This window comes from Micromys minutus (assembly GCF_963924665.1).
Source record: "Micromys minutus genome assembly, chromosome: 3".
NCBI classification, from domain to species: domain Eukaryota; kingdom Metazoa; phylum Chordata; class Mammalia; order Rodentia; family Muridae; genus Micromys; species Micromys minutus.
The window spans coordinates 21,242,422-21,262,554 of record NC_137972.1 but is presented as its reverse complement, the minus strand read 5'-3'; the positions used below and the strand labels follow the sequence as shown (position 1 = coordinate 21,262,554).

Here is a 20,133-nt window from a genome sequence, read left to right as displayed (position 1 = left end):
TTGGAGGCCAGAAGATAACATTAGATCCCGGAGGCTGGACTCAGATTGTGGTGAGCTGCCATGTGGGTGACAGAATGGAACCCAGACCATCTAGAAGAGTATTAATATGTGCTTTTAACCACGGTCATCTCTTCAGCCCCTATATTGTATAGAGCCTTTAATTTTATATAAATGCTACCCTCTGGTAATTTGTTTGTTTGAGCCAGGGTCTCATTGTAGCCCAGGCTGGCCTTGAACTCACTGTGTAGCAGAGGATGGCCTCGAACCCGTTTTACTTCTACCTCCTGTATTAAGTACCGGGATTACTGGCCACGATCCAGCCACAACCAGTCACACATGAGGCCAGGACCAACCCAGAGCTTTGGGCATGAGGCAAGCAGGCTACTTAGCTGAGCTACACCCCAGCCCTGCATTTTTTTTTTTTTGTCTCTGTTTTTCACATTTTTTTTAAATGAACCTTTGTTTTATTTTTGAAGAATATGAGAACCTTAAAATATCCTCTCTGCTATCCTTCTTCATACTGATGATGTCTGGTACTCTGCTTCTACCTTGTTCTCCTTTTCCATTTTTTTTTTTTTGAACAGTACTTTATACATAGTTCATCCTCCTGCCTCAGCACCCTGTTTATTTATATTTTAACTCTTTAATTTCTCACTATCATTGTTGTTATCTTATAAAGTCATTGCCTGTTCCCATTCGCCCCATGACTACCAAATTCTCTGTTTACTTCTATTTCTAGCATTTTCTCTTTGGGTTTAACTTTTTTCTTCCTGAAGAACCTTCGTTAGTGTTCCATTCTGCCAGGCTGGTGATGTTAAGCTCATCTTTTTCCGGCCAAAGAAAATGTCCCTAACTCTGAATGATGACTTTGTTATGGGGACCAGTTACTATGCCCTCTCCCACAACCCTCTAACCTAAGTCATCTGGGACCCACCTCTGTGTCTCTGCACAGGCTGCCGAGTGGCTAATGAAACAGTCCCAGCTGAAAGCTGGCAGTGTGAGGTGCAGAAATACCACAGCTCCGAGGCTGAGTCTTTTCTCATACTTCCCTGCTCCCCCCTCTTCCCTTCTCATCCCTTTCCTTCCTCCCTCCTCCTCCTTCTTTCCCTCCTGATGCATGTCTTAATAAACATCTTTTTCTGGTAGCTTTACCTTCCCATCTCCTCTGTCCCTCGGTCCCTCCATCTCTCTATCCCTCTGTCCCTCCCTCCTTCCTGCCCTCCCTCTCTCCCTCCCGATGCATGTCTTAACAAACATTTTTTACTGGTGGCTTTCCTTTCCCTGTATCACACTTGCACGTCTGGAGTGCAGTTTCCTGCCCACCCTCATAATTATCTGTGCTAAAATGCTCAGGGTCTGTGGCTGGGAACACATAGAGACCACGAGGTCTGTAGACTCCCGGGCGGGCTCTCACACCGCTCCTTGGCTCCCTTCATTCCATGTTGTTGTTGTTTTGTTCTTTGTTTTTTGAGAACTTTTCTTGGATTTCTTTCCCCCTCCCCCCAGACTTTTGTTTAATTTTGTTGTTTCTCATGAGACCGAGTCTTACTATGTAGTAAAGGTTGGTCTTGAACTCACGGCCCTGCTACTTCAGCCTCTTGAGGAATGGGATTAATGGCATGCACCACCGTGTCCCACTCATTTGACTCTGAAGACCAGCTGTGTATTTTAAAATGTGCTGCGGTTTTTTGTTTGTTTGTCTGTTTGTTTTTTGTTTTCCAGCATTTTGAAAGGGCAGAAGAGGATGTCAGATCTCCTAGAACTTGGAGTTAACAGATAGTTATGAGCCACCATGTGGGTGCTGGGAGTGGAACCAGGTCCCCTGGAAGTTCAGCCAGTGTTCTTAACCACTGAGCCATCTCTCCAGCCCCTGGTGAGATACCCGTGTCCCACCCTTTTGCTATCAGGCTATTGAGACAATTCCTAAGACCTTGGAGTTTGGCCCAGGAATTTCATACTGGGAAAGGTAAAGTTAGAAGGTTGAGGAACTTGTCTCCCAGCAACAGATTTTACACAGTTCCAACAACTTGTAAGATCACTCTACAGGAGAGTGGGGCCAAGAAAAAGCAGATCAATAATGGGAGGGACCACACGTTGACCAAAACTGCCTACACACACACACACACACACACACACACACACACACACACATGCCCCTCCTGCCCTCTGTTAAAGCTTAATTTCATGGCGGTGCCTCAAATATGGATTTAGATGGGAGGGGTGTCACTGGGTCTCCTTGTTCTGTTCCTGAAGTGGCCACATGAATAAATCTTCCTCTGCATTTCATTACCATATACCTTTTAAACTGGTCTATTGATGATGGATGCTCAAGGCTAGCTTGCTAGGACTCTGGTAACAGAAATGTCAAGGGCTAATCTGGCTTCTTTCATTCTTTTTCTTTCCTGGCAATACTGGCCTTCCTAACTTTGTTGGTTGTGCTGGTTAGTTTTTTTTTTTTTTTTTTTTTTTTTTTTTTTTTTTTTTAACTTGACCCAAGCTAAAAGGAGGGAACCTCAATTAAGAAAACACTTCCACAATATGAGTCTGTGTGCAAGCCTGCAGGACATTTTCTTAATTAGTGATTGATGGGGGAGGGCCCAGCTCATTGAGGGTGGTGCTGGGCTGGTGGTCCTAGGCTCTATAAGAAAAGTGTGAGTAAGCTTGTAAGCAGAACCAGTCCATGACCTCTGTCTGCATCAGCTCCTGCCTCCACATTTCTGCCTTGTTTGAGTTCCTGTCCTGACTTCCTTTGGTGATGAACAATGATATGGACCCATAAGCCAAATAAACACTTTTCTCCCTAACTTGTTTTTTTGGTTACAGTGTTTTATCTCAGCAATAGCAACCCTGACTAAGACAGTGGAAGAAGGAATGGGGGAGTGTGAGGTGTGTGTGCTGGGGACATAGCAAAAATGGGGGCATAGTGGTTCTTCAGAGGCTTAGCGAAGGTGGTGTAGTGAGAAGCCACAAAGTAGGTCACTCCTAGATACCCTGCTATGGCAGCTCAACTTAGTGCCAGGTCCTGCCTCCATCCCTCTCCTGTCTTGTACCCATTGTCTCTTTGAACAGGAGTTAGTGTGTCACGTTGGGCTGAGAACTGGGCTTATGGGGATAGGAGACTGGGAGGCAGGGGTGGAGTGCTTATGTGTGTGCGGATTTATGCTAGTGTGCATGTGTGTGAAGAATCAGGGTTCTGGAGGTGTGGCGGGAACCCGGGGATGTAGCTCAGTGCAAGATTGTCTATCATCTTGGGTTCTATGCCTAGCAGAGAGCAGGAGTGTGTGTGTGTGTGTGTGTGTGTGTGTGCGCGCGCGCGCGCGCACGCGCGCGAGTTCTCGAACGAGTCTTCGGAGGGGGGAGTTTTAGAATGGAACCATCATTTCCACCCCCGAATTCCCAAAGGCTTGGACGGTGACCAGGGTTTTCCTTTTTGTTGCTGTTTGTTCTGTCCTGGCATTTACTAAGTAGACCAGGTTGGCTTAAACCTCATAGAGATCGTCCTGCCTCTGCCTCCAAAGCGCTGAGATTAAAGGTATATGCCACCATGCCTGGCCCGGGGCCTTTGTCTTTAACCTGTCCATAAAACACTGGCTAAGATCCAAAGGGGCTGTTTTTGTGAGGTCTGGCCTAGACTGGTCAAACCTGTGGGCAGTGGGGCAGTGGGGCAGGAAGTGTCGACATACTTCTTTCTCTCACCCTGATGCTAAGTTAGCTGGGTTAGAGGTGTTTTTCAAAACCCCTGGGGTTTAGCCCTGGAACTTGGAACCAAAGGCCATGTTGGTGTAAGCCTGGTTCTCTCTTCTGCCTGGACCAGGCAGTCATGGGAAACCTACTCTCCTTGGTCCCGGCTACCTTGTAGGGCCACTCAGAGAGTCTGGGGGACCAGACTGAGCTGTGGTGGTGTTTAGGGGGGCTCATTAAGGCAGATTCCAGGAGCTCTCCCTCCTGACTCTTCAAGCCTTATCAGCCTGGAAGGGCTCCTACTACTGCTTCCTGCCATTGTTCCCCGTTGGTAATTAAGAGAAGGCCAGGGCTCTGTTGTGGTAACTTGGAGCGATTGCAGGGCAGAGGAATGTGCTTGGTCGCAGCTTGGGCCTTCTCTCCCTGGCTGTGACAGCAGGAAGGTCCAGAGCCTGAGCAGATCCATCCAGCATTTGCTCAGGAGCATGGCTTAGGAGTGCGCGGTGGCACCACTGAGCAGCGGCCGGGTGTCCCAAGGGACCTTGGAGATTCGGCCCCTGTTTTATGGAGAAGGTATGATGGGTTTGGATGGAGAGCTGGCTTAGTCGTGGGAGGGAGCGGATCCTTGCCCCCTGAGAGTCTGGCTTGGGATCCTGTAACAGAAAGGATTTGTTTGGAGGAGCCATTCAAAGCTAGCTGGATCCTAATGTCCCTTCTGCTGTTGCTGCTAGCTCCTGCTTTTCTTTCTGAAGAGGCTTTCTGGCACAGCAGAACTCTACCCAGAGGTCGACAGGTCCCTTTCCTCCCTTCTAGCGTGTGTGCTTGGAGCCCCTGATGCACCTGTGTGCTGGGAGGGCAGCGGAGAGGGACACCGGCTTTGTGACCCAGTCTTGGCCTTGTCTGGTTCACATTGATAAGATGCTGGGTTTATCCCTCTCCACTGGTCTGAATGGGCATTGTGTAAGAAGGGTTGTACCCACTAAGCCCTAGGTGGTCCCTTATGTGTTTCCTGTAACCTTCTTCAGAAGAGAGGGGCAGCAGCAGGGACTCTGAGGGTTGGGGATGCTGTACTTTGCCAGCCAGAAATGAATAGACAGTGGGGTGAGGCATACTGTAAAAAAATGTCCTCAGGGATCGAGCTGTTAGAGTCCTGTCCCCTTGTCAAGATCATTCATCAAACATTCACAGAGCCTGTGCTGGGTCCTGAGTATCCTTGCATGTCTTAGGGATGTTGGTGAGAGAGACAGTCCCTGGCCTAATGTGCTCACGGTCCAGGGCAGATGACTAACAAGTTCTCATTGGTGGCCTCTGACTGGTCCCTGAGTCTGGGTCCGATGGCAGCAACAAAAGCCAACCCCTTCCCCTCCTAGTTGGTTGCTATGTGTGATGGTAGTGGCACCTTTGTTCCAGCTGATGCAGGGCTATGGGAACATGGGATGCCATGCTAGCATGGAGGGCAGGAGACAGAACTGCCCTACTCCAGCTGGTCCTGGCATCATTGTCTGGAGAAGGTCCCAGCAGTGTGGCTCACAGGGATTGTTGCTCTTAGGCCTGGCCCTGCCATTGGAGCATTTTAAAGGAGGCATAGGGACCAGTGAGAATCCATATTCTTCCTCCTCTTTCTCCTCTTCCTCCTCTTTCTCCTCTTCCTCCTCATTCCTTTCTTCTTCCTTCCTTCCTTCCTTCCTTCCTCCCTCCCTTCCTTCCTTCCTTCCTTTCTTCCCTCAGTGAATGCATTGATGGTAGCATCTTCTTACAACTATCTCTCTGGACAGTGAGAACCAGCTCATTTCTTTTTTCTTTCTTTCTTTTTTCTGCAGATGACTCCTTTCAGGTATGAGATCTGCCTGCTTGTTCTGGCCCTCACCTGGCTAGGTAGGTACCAAGTACTTTCCTTATCTTCTTCCAAGACTACTGGGAACACTTTCTTTCAGTATTCATTACATGTGTCTGGAGCTCACCTGTGCTCCGTCAGTGTTAGGATTGTGACTTTAGGAGTCAGTGGTCACTTCCTGTGACAATTGTGTAGAACCTTGTTTCTGATTTACATTCCCCCTCCAAACTGAATATTGAAAGGAACCTGATGGCACAGAATTGAACCATGTGATGGGAGCACAGGGCAGGACAAATGGCACCCCAGCCTTCATGTAATTATCTGGTTGAATCTCTCATTGTCGAGGAAGAGACATTAATGCATGAGAGTCACACAGAGCCAAAGTCCAAGGACAGTGCTCTGGGTTCTAGGTCACCCCTTTTCTCCCTATATCACTTGTCCCACCTTACTTCCCTCTCTGAGATCCCAAGTTTGGAAATGCCAGCCGTGCCCTTTGACCAATGCCATGAAGCAGAGCAACAAAGCAACTTCGGGAATGCCAACTCAGTTACTGCCCATGGCGGGGCCCAGATAACTCTATCATCTCTTATGCTCTGTATTCTTTTATGGTCTCTAAATTTTCTATAACAGGCATTGTTGCTTAAGGCAGTAAGCATCACTAAGATGAATACATGTCCTGGAAGATTGTTTCTCCATTACTGTCATGAGTCTGGGGTCATGCTCAGAGGCAAGGGACCTCATCTAGAGTGGAAAGCACTTCCTTGTTTCTATAGTTGCAGCCTGGTTTCTATGGGACCAGAGAGCTTTGGGCTGATGGTCCCATTGTGTTCACCTGTGGCCTCTTCTTTCAGGGACCCTCTGCACAGAAAAGCCCCGTGACAGGCCGTCGACAGCCCGATGCAGCCTCTTTGGGGATAACTTCATCAACACTTTTGATGAGACCATGTACAGCTTTGCAGGAAGCTGTAGTTATCTCCTGGCCGGGGACTGCCAGAGACGTTCCTTCTCAATTCTCGGTGAGTCCTGGGTACCCATGGCTAGATCCCAGAGCAGGGGCAGCTGAGATAGGGGAGGGTTCCAACACCCAGGACCTGAGATTTAGAGGTCATTTCTGAGAATGTGGAGGGCAGTGGTTTTTCCCATGACCCCTTCCCTTGAAGACAGTGGCCTTTTCATGACACCTTTTCTTAGGGCAGTGGTCTTCCTGTGACACCTTCTTTTAGTCTGGTGTGAGGACATCTGTGTTACTCCAGTGATTGTGTCCATTGCTGTGGGTCCAGGCAACATTCCTGGAGTTCAATATTAGAGAGGAAGAAGATGACATAGAAGAGCTTTGGGACATGTGGGATTCAGAATTAAGAGGTTGGATACCTCCTGCATTACTGATCAGGAGCTTATAGTCTGCCTTTGTTGTCTTTGCATCCTCACTGTAGCTGTGGGATGCAGGCACTATTGTAGGTTGATGCCAAGGTGGTACATGATTGGTCAGTAGAGAGTGGGCAGAGACAGAGTGCTGGTAAGGAGGGAGGAGGTGGAGAAGCAGGAGATTCACGGAGGAAGAAGATGGAAGCAGATGTGAATGTTTCTCTCAGAGCATCTCTAGATTGATGTCATGATTATTTCTAAGGGTTTCTATGGGTCAATTTATCTTAACTAGGTGGGCAGTTTATGTCTTTGTCCACTGGTTGTGAGCTTATTGTGTAGAGTGTTTGTGGATTGAGAATTTAACATATAAAACTGTTTGATAAGTTAATGGTTGTGGAGTCATGTTTATACCGGGCAGTGGAGGAAAGTGAGTGAAAATAATGCGCAGGGTTGGTGCAGTGAACCACAACTGAGTTCTTAGAGGCGGCTGCTAAGTTAGAAATACCCCGCAGTGCCATGGGGCCTCATGGGAGCTGGAACTAACTTGGAATAAACGGCTTCTACTTTTTAATACTTACCACAACACATAATCATCCTTCTTTACAAATGAGGAACTGTATCCAAAGAAGGCTGTATCATCCTTTCTAGGAGGATTTTAGCCCATTGGAGTTGAAAGGCACTCCCTCTGCCATAGGGAGAGAGGGTGCGCTCTAAGCTGTAGGCAGTGATAGAGAACTAGGGTTCACCAAACCACTCTAAGAACTAATCTGCTGTGAGCTTCTAGGGAGGGATGCTATAGACCCATTGAAGGTGGAGCTCTCTACTCTGGGGAAGTGAGATGACCGCACAGATAGATAGATCTATGTTGTTAAAAAAATGTTTGAGGAACTTGCTAAAAGTGGGAAGGAAGGCCTTGAATTCAAGAGGGACTGTTATAAGTGGATTTTTTTGTGGCAGGAGAGAGCAAAAGAGAGAGGATCTGAGTCCCAAATTCCAACAGGAAAAGTACATGTTTAGAGTCAGGGATGGGGATGAGGCTCTTAATAAGAATACTGCCCAAAGGAATTTCAGGGTAAGGAAGATTCTGGTTAAACCTGAGTGATAGGATTCTTTGGTGAAGACATGTCAGAGTGACAGACCGGAAGGTTGGGGATGAAGAATTTAAGCATATACCAAACTTTTCTAAACATTGTTAATTAATGATAATAATAGTTGTTTCTATTAGTGTGTGTGCATGTGTGTGTGTGCATATGTACACATTTGAGTGTGCCATGGCTCACGTGAAGGGTGGAGAATAACTTTCAAGAGTGGATCTCACCTCTACTTTGTTGAGCCATGTTTCTTACTGTTTTGGTTGTCCTGGGTATTTTAAGCCAGCTGGCCCATGAGCTTCTGGGCCAATCTCTCTCTAGTTCCTAAGGAATGCTGGACTCACAGACATGGATTCTGGGTGTCAAACTCAAGCCAATTGGGTTATACAGCAGCTGTTTTCACCCCCTTTGAGGCATCTTATCAGTGGGATTCTCATTAATATTGTGGTAAATGGGTAAATCCAAGGACAGATGCCAAGGTCAGGATCTAGTCTAGAAAGGGCTGAAGTGGAGCCTGTCACAAGGTTGGCATCATGCAGGGCCTTGCTTGATACAAGTTGGAGGGCTTTCATGGTTATTTCTCCTTCAGTCATCATGCTGTGGGTCCATGCATGTGTTAAGCTGTTTGTAACTTGACTGTGGCCATGACTGTGAGACACCCCTACCACCCCTGATTCAGCATGGCCCATGGTGGTTTTAAGGTGGAGGTTCTTTTGCCTTAGCCTTTTGAGTGACCAACTCTCTGGATTTCTTTCTGCTTCTGAGATGCTCTTTGTACTGGCTGGTTTTAAGACAACTTGACAGAGGCTACAGTCATCAGAGAGAAGGGAGCCTCAATTGAGAAAATGCCTCTATATAATCAGGCTATAGGCAAACCTGTAGGAATTTTTCTTTTCTTTACTTTTCTTTTTAAGATTTATTTTTTATTTTATGTATGTGCATACACTGTTGCTGTCTTCAGACACACTAGAAGAGGGCATCAGATCCCATTACAGATGGCTGTGAGCCACCATGTGGTTGCTGGGAATTGAACTCAGGACCTCTGGAACAGCAGTCAGTGCTCTTAACCACTGAGCAATCTCTTCAGCCCGGGACATTTTCTTAATTAGTGATTACTGGTCCTCTGATTAATTACTGATATGCTAGTGATAGCACAACCCATTGTGGGTGTTGTCATTCTTGGACAGTGTCATTTCTGGTGGTGGCCCTGGGTTCTAGGAGAAAGCAGGTTGAGCAAGTCATGAGAAGCAAGCCAGGAAGCAGCACCCCTCCATGGCCTTCATAAGAATTCCTGCCTCCAGGTTCCTGCCTTGTTTGATTTCCTGTCCACCTTCCTTTGATGATGAACAGTGATATGAAATCATAAGCCAAACAGACACTTTGCTCCTCAGCTTGCCTTTTGGTCCTGGTGTTTTATTGAAGCAATAGAAACACCAACTAAGACAGTTTCTTAGGCTGTCTTTCCACCAGCTCTCCTACATCTGCTAGCATCCTCCATCTTCCCTGTTCTCTAACAGCCCCTCAAGGGCAAGGACAGTATCTTGTTCTTCTTTGTTTTCTGTTGTTCAGTGGAATCTCTCAACAAGGGATGGAGAAGGACCCATGAAACCTGGAGCAAGGCTGTATTAAAGCAGGGGTTCTCAACCTGTGGGGCGCTATCCTTTTAAGGGGTCACCTAAGACCATCAGAAAACACAGATATTTACATTATAATTCATGACAATAGCAATATTACAGTTATGAAGTAGCAATGAAAATACTTTATAGTTGGGGGGGCTCACAGCAACATAAGGAACTATTAAAGGGTCATGGCACTGGGAAGGTTGAGAGCCACTGTATTAAAGGAAAATATTCATGTGAGTGACATTTGAGAAGTCTGGAGAGAGGGGTTTGAGTTAGGTGGAGAAGATAGGGAGGTTTTCCATGCACTGAGGGCAGCATGGGCCAGGGGAAGAGGCAGGAGGGAGGATGCCAGGGTCCAGATAACGAAGGCTGGAGTGGTGGTCAAGCTTGAGCAACGGTTCCTGACTTCGACAGATGTCAGGATCACCCAGGGGAGTTCTACAGCTATTGCCTGGTTCTAACCCCAGAGTTCTGGCTCCAGAGACTCAGGAATGAAACCAAGAATCTCATATCTGGTAATTTCCTAGCTGCTGCTACTGGTTTTTACTGGGGAGTGAATGTTGAGAAGCATAACTTTCCCCCCACCCCTTAGAGTTACTATTGCTGCTATGAAACTCTGACCAAAGCCACTTGGGGAGGAAAGGGCTTGTTCAGCATATATTTCTACATCACTGTTCATCCTCAAAGGAAGTCAGGTGTTATGGTTTGTATATGCTCGACCCAGGGAGTGGCACTATTAGAGGGTGTGGCCCTGTTGGAGTAGGTGTGTCACTGTGGGTGTGGGCTTAATACCCTCACCCTAGCTTGCTGGAAGTCAGTTTTCCACTAGCATCCTTCAGATGCAAAGCAAAACTCTTAGCCCTGCCTGCACTATGCCTGCCTGGATGCTGCCATGCTCCCACTATGATGATAATAGACCGAACCTTTGAACCTGTAAGCCAGACCCAAATATATGTTACCCTTTATAAGACTGGTGTTGGTTATGGTGTCTGTTCATGGCAGTAAAACCCTAACTACTACATCAGAACAGGAACTCAAGCAAGGCAGGAACCTGGAGGCAGAGGCTAAAGCAGAGGCCATCGAGGAGGAATGCTACTTCTCTTACTAATCATGCTTTCTTATAGACCCTTGGACCACCAGCCTAAGGATGGCACTACCCACAATGGGCTAGCCCCTGCCCCCATCAGTCACTAATTAAGAAAATGCCATATAGGTCTGCCTATAGCCTGATTTTATGGATGCATTTTCTTAGTTGATGTTCCCTTCTCTCAGATGACTTTAGCTCATGCCAGGTTGACATAAATCTATCCAGTGTGTGTGAGAGGATAAGGCTGAGGTACAGGGTCTTGAACCTGATAGTATGTGTCTTGGTTACTTTTCTATTGCTTGGAGAGACACCATGACAAAAGCAAACGATAGAAGAAACAGTTTGTTGTGGCTTACAGTTCCAGAGGGTGAGTCCATGACTGTCATGGCCAGAAATATGAAAGCAGGTAGGCAAGCAGGCATGGCTCTGAGAAGTAGAGGGCTTCCGTTCTGATCTGCAAGTAGGAGGTAGAAAGATAGAGTGAGAACTAATTGGGAATGGCATGGCATTTGAAACCTCACAGCCCCAGTGAGATACCTCCTCCAACAAGGCCACGCCCCCTCATCCTTCCAAACAGTTCCACTCACTAGAGACCAGATATTCAAATATATGAACCTTACGTGGGACATTCTCACTTAATCTGCCCAGGTTGTCTGCTCCATTTGGTAGGCTGAGAGGCAGCAGGGTGGAGTCCTGCATAGCAAAGAAGGGTCAGAAAGAACAAGAATACTGGCAAGAGTACTGGAGAAGGAGCTGAGAGTTTAACACTTGGATCTGCAGGGAGCAGGGAGAGAGAGAGAAAGAGAGAGAGAGAGAGAGAGAGAGAGAGAGAGAGAGAGAGAGAGAGAGAGAGGAGCTACTGGGTATGGCTTGAGCATTTGAAACCCCAGTGACACATTTTCTTCAACAAGGCCACACCTCCTAATCCTTATCAAGTAGCACCACTCCCTAATGACCAAGCATTTAAACCTATTAGTCTGTGGGGGCCATTCCTATTCACACACCATAGACAGGTTTGCTGGAAACAAGGAATGGTGGCCTATGTCATAGTAACAAGACAGGAGCTGTAATGGGCCACAAACACTTTCGGGATATGACAAGCTGTGAAAACCATCCTGAACACTGGGTTGTGGGGGTCCCACAGAGGCAATAGCTAGGGTGTGGTTTAGAAGTACAGACTCTTCTCCCTCAACTAGGGAGGCAGGTTCTCAGGCCTACCACTCAGGTAACCACAGTGTGTATTCTAAATGGGGCTTGTCCTACTTAACCATCATGGTGGAAAGGTACAGATACCCAACCTGGTGACTATGGGCATTGATGAGTCAGATTGGAGTAGACATGACAAGAGTTTTTGGACTTTTTAAAAATAATTTTCTATTTATGTGTCTGTGTCTGTGACTATATGTTATATACATGCTTGTGTCTGTAGATCCCTTACAGTTACAAGCACTCATGAATCATCTGATGTGAGTGTTCAGACTGAACTCAGATTCCTGGAATAGCATCACATACTCCTTCCCGCTGTCTCTCCAGCCTTGACACAGATTCTGACAAGGTTAACAGCATCACCTTTCTACCCTATGGCCTCAGATTTAGGGAGAGGCTGACGCTCTAGTGATGGAGGATCTGTCTGTCTTAGCTTTAGCTTTGTTCTCTTGTGGACCCTGCTTAGAAACAGATTAGTAAGCAATACACAGTGAATCTTAGGAGCAGGCATAGAGTTCATATTTTTGGGCTCTGGGGACCCAGCCAGCATATTTTAAAAGCCCCCTTTCTCCCTACATAAGGGCAATTCAAGCCACCTCCTTCCATGAAGGGAGCCCTCCTAGTCAAGGAAACTCAGTCTGTGTTGGTGTCTCTAGAATGTCATATGACCCCACCAGGAAGGTCCTCGTCTACGTCTCTGTGGCTGGGATATGTTACCCTGACAAAGGCAAGTTGAGGAAGGGTGGATTTTGGCTCACAACTGGTTACAAGGGAAGTTACTGTAGCAGGAGCTTGAGACGGTTGATCACACAGCATCTACAGTTAAGTAACTGAGAACAGCAAATACTTGTGAAGAAGACCTCCTCTCCTTTTTGCTCAGGATCCAGCCCAGGGAAGGGTGCCAATCACTGTTAGGGTGGGTCCTTCCATTTCAGAGAACCTAAGCAAGACAATTCTTCTCAGGCGTGCTCACAGGACAACCTAACCTAGATGCTCCATTGCATAGGCTCCTTCTGTAGGTGGTTCTAGAGCCTCATTACATTGAGGTGAGATTAGAACACCAATCCCTAATGGCCTATGAGATTAACCATCACAGCCCTTTTGACTGCTTGGCTCTGGTTAGCCCTGGATTCAACAACTTGGGTTAGCCAATTGGCTGATATTTCCAAGGACCTGGAGGCTATGTCACTCTGAGGAGCACAGAAAGAGCCATATACTCACATCCCTTCCCCATCAGAGTCCCCAGGGAAACAACAATCTCTTTAGCCTCCTGGTCTTTATGATTCAGGTATATGAGACTCAGGTGAGATCAGCTACTTTGAAAATGTGACCTGATGTGCAAACTAAGTCTCAGAAGCATCCGGGTCACCCTAGGATGTCCTGTCATTGAATTTGCCTGTCAAAGAGTCACACTGCTGGGCCTTGGTGTGCTCTGTCAAGGTCAGATTCTCTTTCATGGTAACTCCCTTTGGCCACTACACGGGGTTGTAGCAGAGACCCAGCCTCATAGGTCACTCTTCCTGGTTTCAGTGAGATCCAAGGAGGGACCATGCTTTTCCAGAGATCCCTCTCCATTCTTGTGATTCTTGTGGTTTGTGATTCTTTTCTCATAACAACTAGCTCTTGTCAAGGGTCAGTTTTCTGGAAGCTGTTGGTTAGAATCAGTTCTAGAGCGAATGTGCTTTTCTGTAGATTGACGAATTTCCACCTTTATCCTACTGTGACATCAGAAAGACCAGAGGGTTACTTTTCCTGTTGGTATTAGGGTGTGTGGGAGGCAGGCTGGAGTAGTGTTGGGGAGGGGACGAGAGTCCTGGGTCAGGGGAAGGAACCTAGGCTTTGGACCCTGGGTTTTGTTTATAGGCCTAGGATTACCTTGTGCTCCAGAGACATCCTGTTTTCTTGATTCTAAACCATTTGCATTCCTGTCTGGGTGTTTGCGGGCCTTGCTCATATCCTGGGTAAAGTGTTTCTGTCTGTGCACGAAAGCCTACTTAAGGCCGAGGGGGAGTCCTCTTGTGACTGGGGGCCCAAACCAAGGGTTTCATGTCTTCCATAGTCAGCACAGGGGACACAAGAGACCCAAGATTCCCCATTTCTCCTGCTTTGTAGGTCCTTCTCTTCCTAAGTCATGGCCACACGATCTGGCTCCCAGATTAGCCCAAGGAAAGCCATAAGTAACCGGAAGCCTGCTCAGTCATTTCCACGGTACGGGATGTCTGAGAATAACCCCTAGGACTCACCCTGATTCAGGCTTCCTGTATGCCTCCTGCTCCCAGCAATGGGGTTAGGGTTGGTGGCTCACGACTTTCAGTAAGTTTGAGGCCAGTTGGGAGCCTGGAAAGAACCTGGCTAGTTTGTCTTTCTTCTTGGGTGGACACCCAGCCCTTCTTTGTCTAGACAGGAAACACTACCTTGGTGGTTTGTGGTGTGGGGGTCCCTTTTGGGGGGATCCAGGGACACTTCGAATGGCATGCTTTTCTAATGGCTGCACAGTATTTGCAGCAAGGAAACAAGGCTGGTGAAGGGGAGGGGTTCAGAGTTCCTCTGGTGGCAGTGGTTTGCTGAGTCCGGGCACTGAGAGATCCTAGTTAGGCAGCTTTGTGTTGCAAAAGGACACTTGAGCCTGGGGATTAGAAACTCTCATGCTGTGCTCCAGCTGACCAGTGTAAACTAATAGTTCTTAGAGTGGTTTCCCCACCATAGGAAACAATGGAGGATCATAGCTGGGGTACGTGCTACAGACATCTAGTGGGTGGGGCCAAGACATCTAGTGGGTGGGGCCAGTTGCTGCTACTCATTCTGTTGTGTTAGTGGGTTCCACAGCCAAGTGTCCACTCTCCAGTGATAATGGTGGCGAGATGGTGAAGTCAGATTACATATTTAAGCCTCAGTTTCTTCAACTGTAATGTCATAACAATCTACCTGGGCCTGGTGGTGTTTGCTTACAATCTCAGTGCTTGAAGGAATGAGGTGACCTTTAGTTTCAGCCTGGCCTTTGCTACATAGATGCTGTCTCTTGAAAGGAAGGAAGGAAGGTAGGAAGGAAGGAAGGAAGGAAGGAAGGAAGGAAGGAAGGAAGGAAGAAAGGAACCAGTTTAGGTCAGCATATGGTAGGGATGAAAACAGAAACTCTGTGTGTGTGTGTGTGTGTGTGTGTGTACTGGCTCATGAAAAGGGTGTTCAACTGTGAAACTTAAAAGCCACTTGTTCAGGTAGTCTCATAGTGTGTCCTTTTAAAAGCTCCTGCTGTCAATGTGGCCAATGGCTCTGAAACCTCCTTACCTTGTGGAATTAGGAGCTCCATGGCTTCTATACAGTTCTGCCTTCCCCGAAGGCCACAACGCTAAACCTACCCCTCCCCTACATTGTTAATTTCCACGTGTCTCTGAGTAGGAAATGGGGTCTGGTTGCCATAAACTTTAGGACCCCAAATTCTAGCAGGAGGTGAGCATCCTGGACCGCCAGCTCTGATCTGCTTTTGCTTAAATCTGGACCCCCCTTGACACGGCTTGGTTAGCTGGCCCCTAAGACTTCTTAACTCTGGTCCTTGAGCAAGTTCTTCAAATGTTCTGTGGTGTTTGACTGACCTCGGGGAGTCCTGTGGAGATGGGGAGGAAGGATTAAAAGAACCAAAGGGGTCAAGGGCACCATGAGAACAAGGCCCACAGAATCAACTGACCAGGGACTCATGGGGGCTTGTAGAGATCAGAGAGCCTGCAGAGGACTGACCCAGGTCCTCTGCATAGATGTTATGGCTGAGTAGCTTGGTCTTCTTGTGGGGATCCTAACAGTGGGAAAAGGGCTGTCCCTGACTCTTTTGCCTGTTTGTGGGACTCCTTTCCTCCTGTTGGGCTGCCTCTTCCGCCCTTGATATCATATATGTGCCTGCTCTTCCTGTAGCTTCTTACGCCATGTTGGTTGATGTTCCTGGGAGGCCTGCTCTTTTCTGAGGAGAGGTGGACAGGGGCCTAGGTCTTGCAGTGTGAGGGGAGGTGTTAGGGAGAGACTAGGGGGGAGGGAGGGAAACCTGCAGTCAGATCTAATAAATGAGAGAATAATTTTAAAAAATGTTCAATATGAGGGCAGATGATTCTCAGGGTCACCCCCTGGGAGTTCCATATTCCATAGCTTTTATTATACAGAGCCACTTTGTCTCCTTTCCTACCACATTATAAGGAAGATAGCTTTGAAACAATTGGTCCACTTTTTCTTTTGTTTTAGACAGAATTATGCTGTGTAACTTAGGTTGGTCTGGAACCTGTAATCTTCCTGTTTCAGCCTCTCTCAGTTGTAGGACCACATGCCTCACTTTATCTTGACTTTGTTTCCATTTTCCTTAGGCTTCTTTTGTCTACCAAACTGACCTCACTTCCTCCTCTTTCTCCTCCTCCTTCTCCTCTTCCTCAAGAGTGCTCCCTCATTCCTCCTCAAGAAACGCTCCCTCATTCCTTAAGAGTGCTCCCTCATTTCTCCTTAAGAGTGCTCCCTCATTCCTCCTCAAGGAGTGCTCTTTCATTCTTCATTCTTTTCTTAGGAAGGACGAGAGCTCTCATGTTCCCCAACATGGCTTTGGGGGTTCTTCTTGTTTGATTTTCTTCTGCTGCTGCATTTTGGGCTAGCCCATCCTTGTAGGCAGTGGCAGTGACCTCTCTATGCTATCTCTGAAAGAAATACACTTGTTGGTCCAGATCTGTGTGGTGATGCTGCCTCCCTGGCTGCCCAGGCGCTGCCTATGGATTTCCTAGCACTACCCCAGCCACAGCTTCCCTGGCTCACCAGTTCCCAGCTACCTTTCCCGAGTCTCCATTGGAGGGAGAGCTTAGAAGGACAGGTCTTCAGGGAATCCCTTCACATTCCCAGGAGAAAGGTGCCTCTGGCACCTGGTGAGGTTTCCCAGGAAACAGAGACGAACAATCTTTGTCTGCCTCCACTGTAATATTGGGAATACAATGGAAGAACAGACTGAGGAAGAGACAAGTTGGAGGTCACAACTCCAGGACATCTAGAGGGAAGGAGCTGACGTGGTCCTTGATCTGCCTCATAGCAGGCCTTGTGGGTGCGCAGTGTTTGGAGGATAGGCCTCAGGCAAGCCTAAGATGGGTTTTGGCTTTGGACCCACAGTAAATGCCTAGGGACAGAAACGATCCTTGAGAGGTTTGCACACTGGAGCCTGATGTTGTTTGTCTTTTAAAAATCGCCTGGTCATTCCCCCAGCACGTAGAAAAGCTAAAGTAAAATGGGATATCCATGGACTCACACTGAAACTCTCCCGTGGCTCCGTGGCTGTGGTATCTGCCTGTCTGTCACCTACCGTCCTGCGGCCTGAGACTTACTCTCTTTAGAGCCAGTCTCAGGCTGAAGAGGTGGCTCAGCAGGTAAGAGCCCATCCTGTGTTCCAAGAGAACACATGCATGTCTCTACCCCCAAACCTCGAACATATACACGTTATTAAAAAAATCTTTAAAAAAGTATGTTCTTAGTAAAAGTACAGAGCAGGCCAGATCTCCAGCATAGACCTGAGGGGACAGGGCTGAATGAGGACAATTAGAAGTTGGGGCTGGTGTTATTTGCTATTCTAGAGTCATTCTCTAAAACCGAGTGCACCAAGTGGAGGAGGGTGGGAACCCAGACTGAGAAGGGCCGAGACACGAAAGTCAGTGATGAGCCGCATTCAGTTTTCCTGTGGACATTAAAGCAGCTACTGGCTGGCTGTTTAGGGATATTTTCTCTTCTGCCTCCCTTTATCCCACCTGTTCCTCCTTTCCTTCTTCCTTCTCAGTCTCCTGCAATATTAATGTACGTGTTTATTTCTTTACTCACACGTGCATGTGTGTGCCACACGTGGGTCCCGGAGATCCATCTCAGGTTGTCCTGCTTGGCAGCAAGCAGAGCTTCACCTGATGAGGCGTCTCAACAGCTCTCTCCTGTTTGTTTTGTTTAATGAGCTTGGCACCTCTGTTTTATCCTGGTTGTCTTGCTAAGGGGCTCTGCAGAGTGTGGTCACTTCAGGGGTACAGAGGCTCACGTTCTCAGTGGTCCTGACAGTGGTGGTAACAACCCAAATCAACGGACCTTCTCCAGTCTTCTGTGGGTGTGGCTCCACAGGCCTCTTTGCTGAGGAGCTAGAGGCCACACCCCCAACCCTCCAGGAGAAGACAGAGACCTATTTACTCATTTCCAAGGCTAGTCTCCCGGCTGATTTCCAGGTTCTCTCCGGCTCCCCAAGGCCCACCGCTGAGTGGCCACCACTGGCTTCCCTACTTACATCCTCCAGTTTCTCTGTTCGCAGGGCTCCAGACTCAGGTTCCCCACTGACCCCCTCCATTTCCTTTATCTCCTGCACACTCTGTTATCTTTGAACACCAACAGCTCAGACTTTGTGTGTCTTAGATTCATTTTGGATTACTAAGCTTTCAAAAACACTGTTGAAAAATGCCCTCGTTTGCCCCTCGCAGTCAGACCACTGGCAGAGAGCATTTTACAGGGTGTTTGTATAGTGTTTGGCCATACAAATGTCACTGATGGAGATATCAGTAATTTATTGATTCCTGTTTACAGTCCCCCCCCCCCCCCGACACTCTTTAAATTTCTCACCGGAAACCACGGGCAGTTAAAGAGTGGGACTCAAGTCTCCATTTCAAACAAACGTCACATATATTCTGGCTTGGATTCTCCTACAGTGACAGCACTTCTATCTGTGCTCAGACATGTCCCGAAGGACATGGCCAGGCCGATGGGAGTCCGCTGAGGGCCGTGCACCAGCCCTTAGTATCCACAGAGAGTAAGATGAGGATTTTTCAGGGGTCTCTGTTGCTTTTCTGTTGGGTCTTTCAGAAGTCTTCCATGGAGAGTCCAGACACACGGTAACAGATTTGTTAATTTTGGACGGAACTTTCTTTTCTTCCCCTTTCAGGGAACTTCCAAGACGGCAAGAGAGTGAGCCTGTCTGTGTATCTTGGGGAGTTTTTTGACATCCATTTGTTTGCCAATGGCACCGTAATGCAGGGGGACCAAAGGTAAGTCAGAAGCTCAGGTGTCCCATTGCAAAGGACCCTGGAGCCCTTCTCATACATCCTTCCCTCCATCATAACTTAAATGTAGAAACGGAGGCCCAAAGGGCCAGGACACTGTTGAGGTGGTCCAGAACCTTGATCACTGTGCTTCTCAGTCTGAAGCCTGTAACATAGGCTTGGCTAGGGAGGTTGGGGAGATCCTAAAAATGCACCAGAAACCCAACCAGCTTGCTCTTTGCCCTCCAGCATCTCCATGCCCTACGCCTCCAAAGGACTCTACCTAGAACGTGAGGCTGGGTACTACAAGCTTTCCAGCGAGGCCTTTGGCTTTGTGACCAGAATCGACGGTAATGGCAACTTCCAAGTCCTGATGTCAGACAGACACTTCAACAAGACCTGTGGGCTGTGTGGTGACTTTAACATCTTTGCTGAGGATGACTTTAGGACACAGGAGGGTAAGCTGTCTGTTCAGAGTATCTGGTGCTTTCAGCCAGCTCCTTTAATGTCTGCTGACCTCTATCCATCGTCCATTGAGTCTGTGTTTCATAATTTTGGATTGTCAGCTCATCTTTAGAAAGGTTTCATACTGAATTTGCACTCTGCATTGAATTATTGATTCTCTTTCTCTCTAAAACCTTTTTTTTTTTTTTTTTTTTTAAAGCAGACAGTGTTTCTCTGTACAGCCCTGGCTGACCTGAACTTGCTCTGTAGACCAGGCTGGCCTCAAACTCAGAGATCTACCTGCCTGTCTCTCCAGTGCTGAGATTAAGGGCATGAGCCACCACACCTGGCTGACTACTAATCTTAAAAGAAACATAAATCTGAATCTCAACACCCCCCCCACCTGCAGCCCCTGCCCAGGCTTTCTTCTTACTCCATGTTTTAAAGAGAGATTTTCTTCTCTCTTATCCTGAGCCTAGGTCAAGGAAATGAACTTTTGTTTTTCTTTTCTCTTTTTAAAAACTTTTGTTTTTCTATATCTTAGAGTAGGATGATTTTCTAGTCAGCTTTCTCAGAGGAGGACCACACCTTCACAACAGGGGTTTAGCTCCACCTTCCCCATTATACAAGTTCAAAATGGCTGCCCTCACTCTAATCCTTGGCAGCCAGCCAGCCACTTGTCTGTTCTTCCTACTTAGCTTTGTTATTTTTCCTCTTCTCCTCCCCTTATTTTTCTTTCTCTATCTCAGAATTCTGTCTACTCTTTTTGAAGTTACTTATGGCTTCAATC

The 20,133-nt window shown here is 47.4% G+C and overlaps 1 protein-coding gene across 1 annotated transcript in view; it reads left to right on the top strand.

Moving 5' to 3' along the window:
- The first annotated feature begins 4,071 nt into the window (after positions 1-4,071).
- VWF (von Willebrand factor) overlaps positions 4,072-20,133 on the top strand; it is a 127,247-nt gene continuing 111,185 nt past the window's right edge. The window contains exons 1-5 of the mRNA XM_080914051.1: positions 4,072-4,254; positions 5,502-5,556; positions 6,367-6,531; positions 18,803-18,905; positions 19,149-19,357. Of these exons, the coding sequence (XP_080770177.1) occupies positions 4,246-4,254; positions 5,502-5,556; positions 6,367-6,531; positions 18,803-18,905; positions 19,149-19,357 (541 nt within the window). The 5' untranslated portion in view covers positions 4,072-4,245. The remainder of the gene's footprint in view (positions 4,255-5,501; positions 5,557-6,366; positions 6,532-18,802; positions 18,906-19,148; positions 19,358-20,133) is intronic.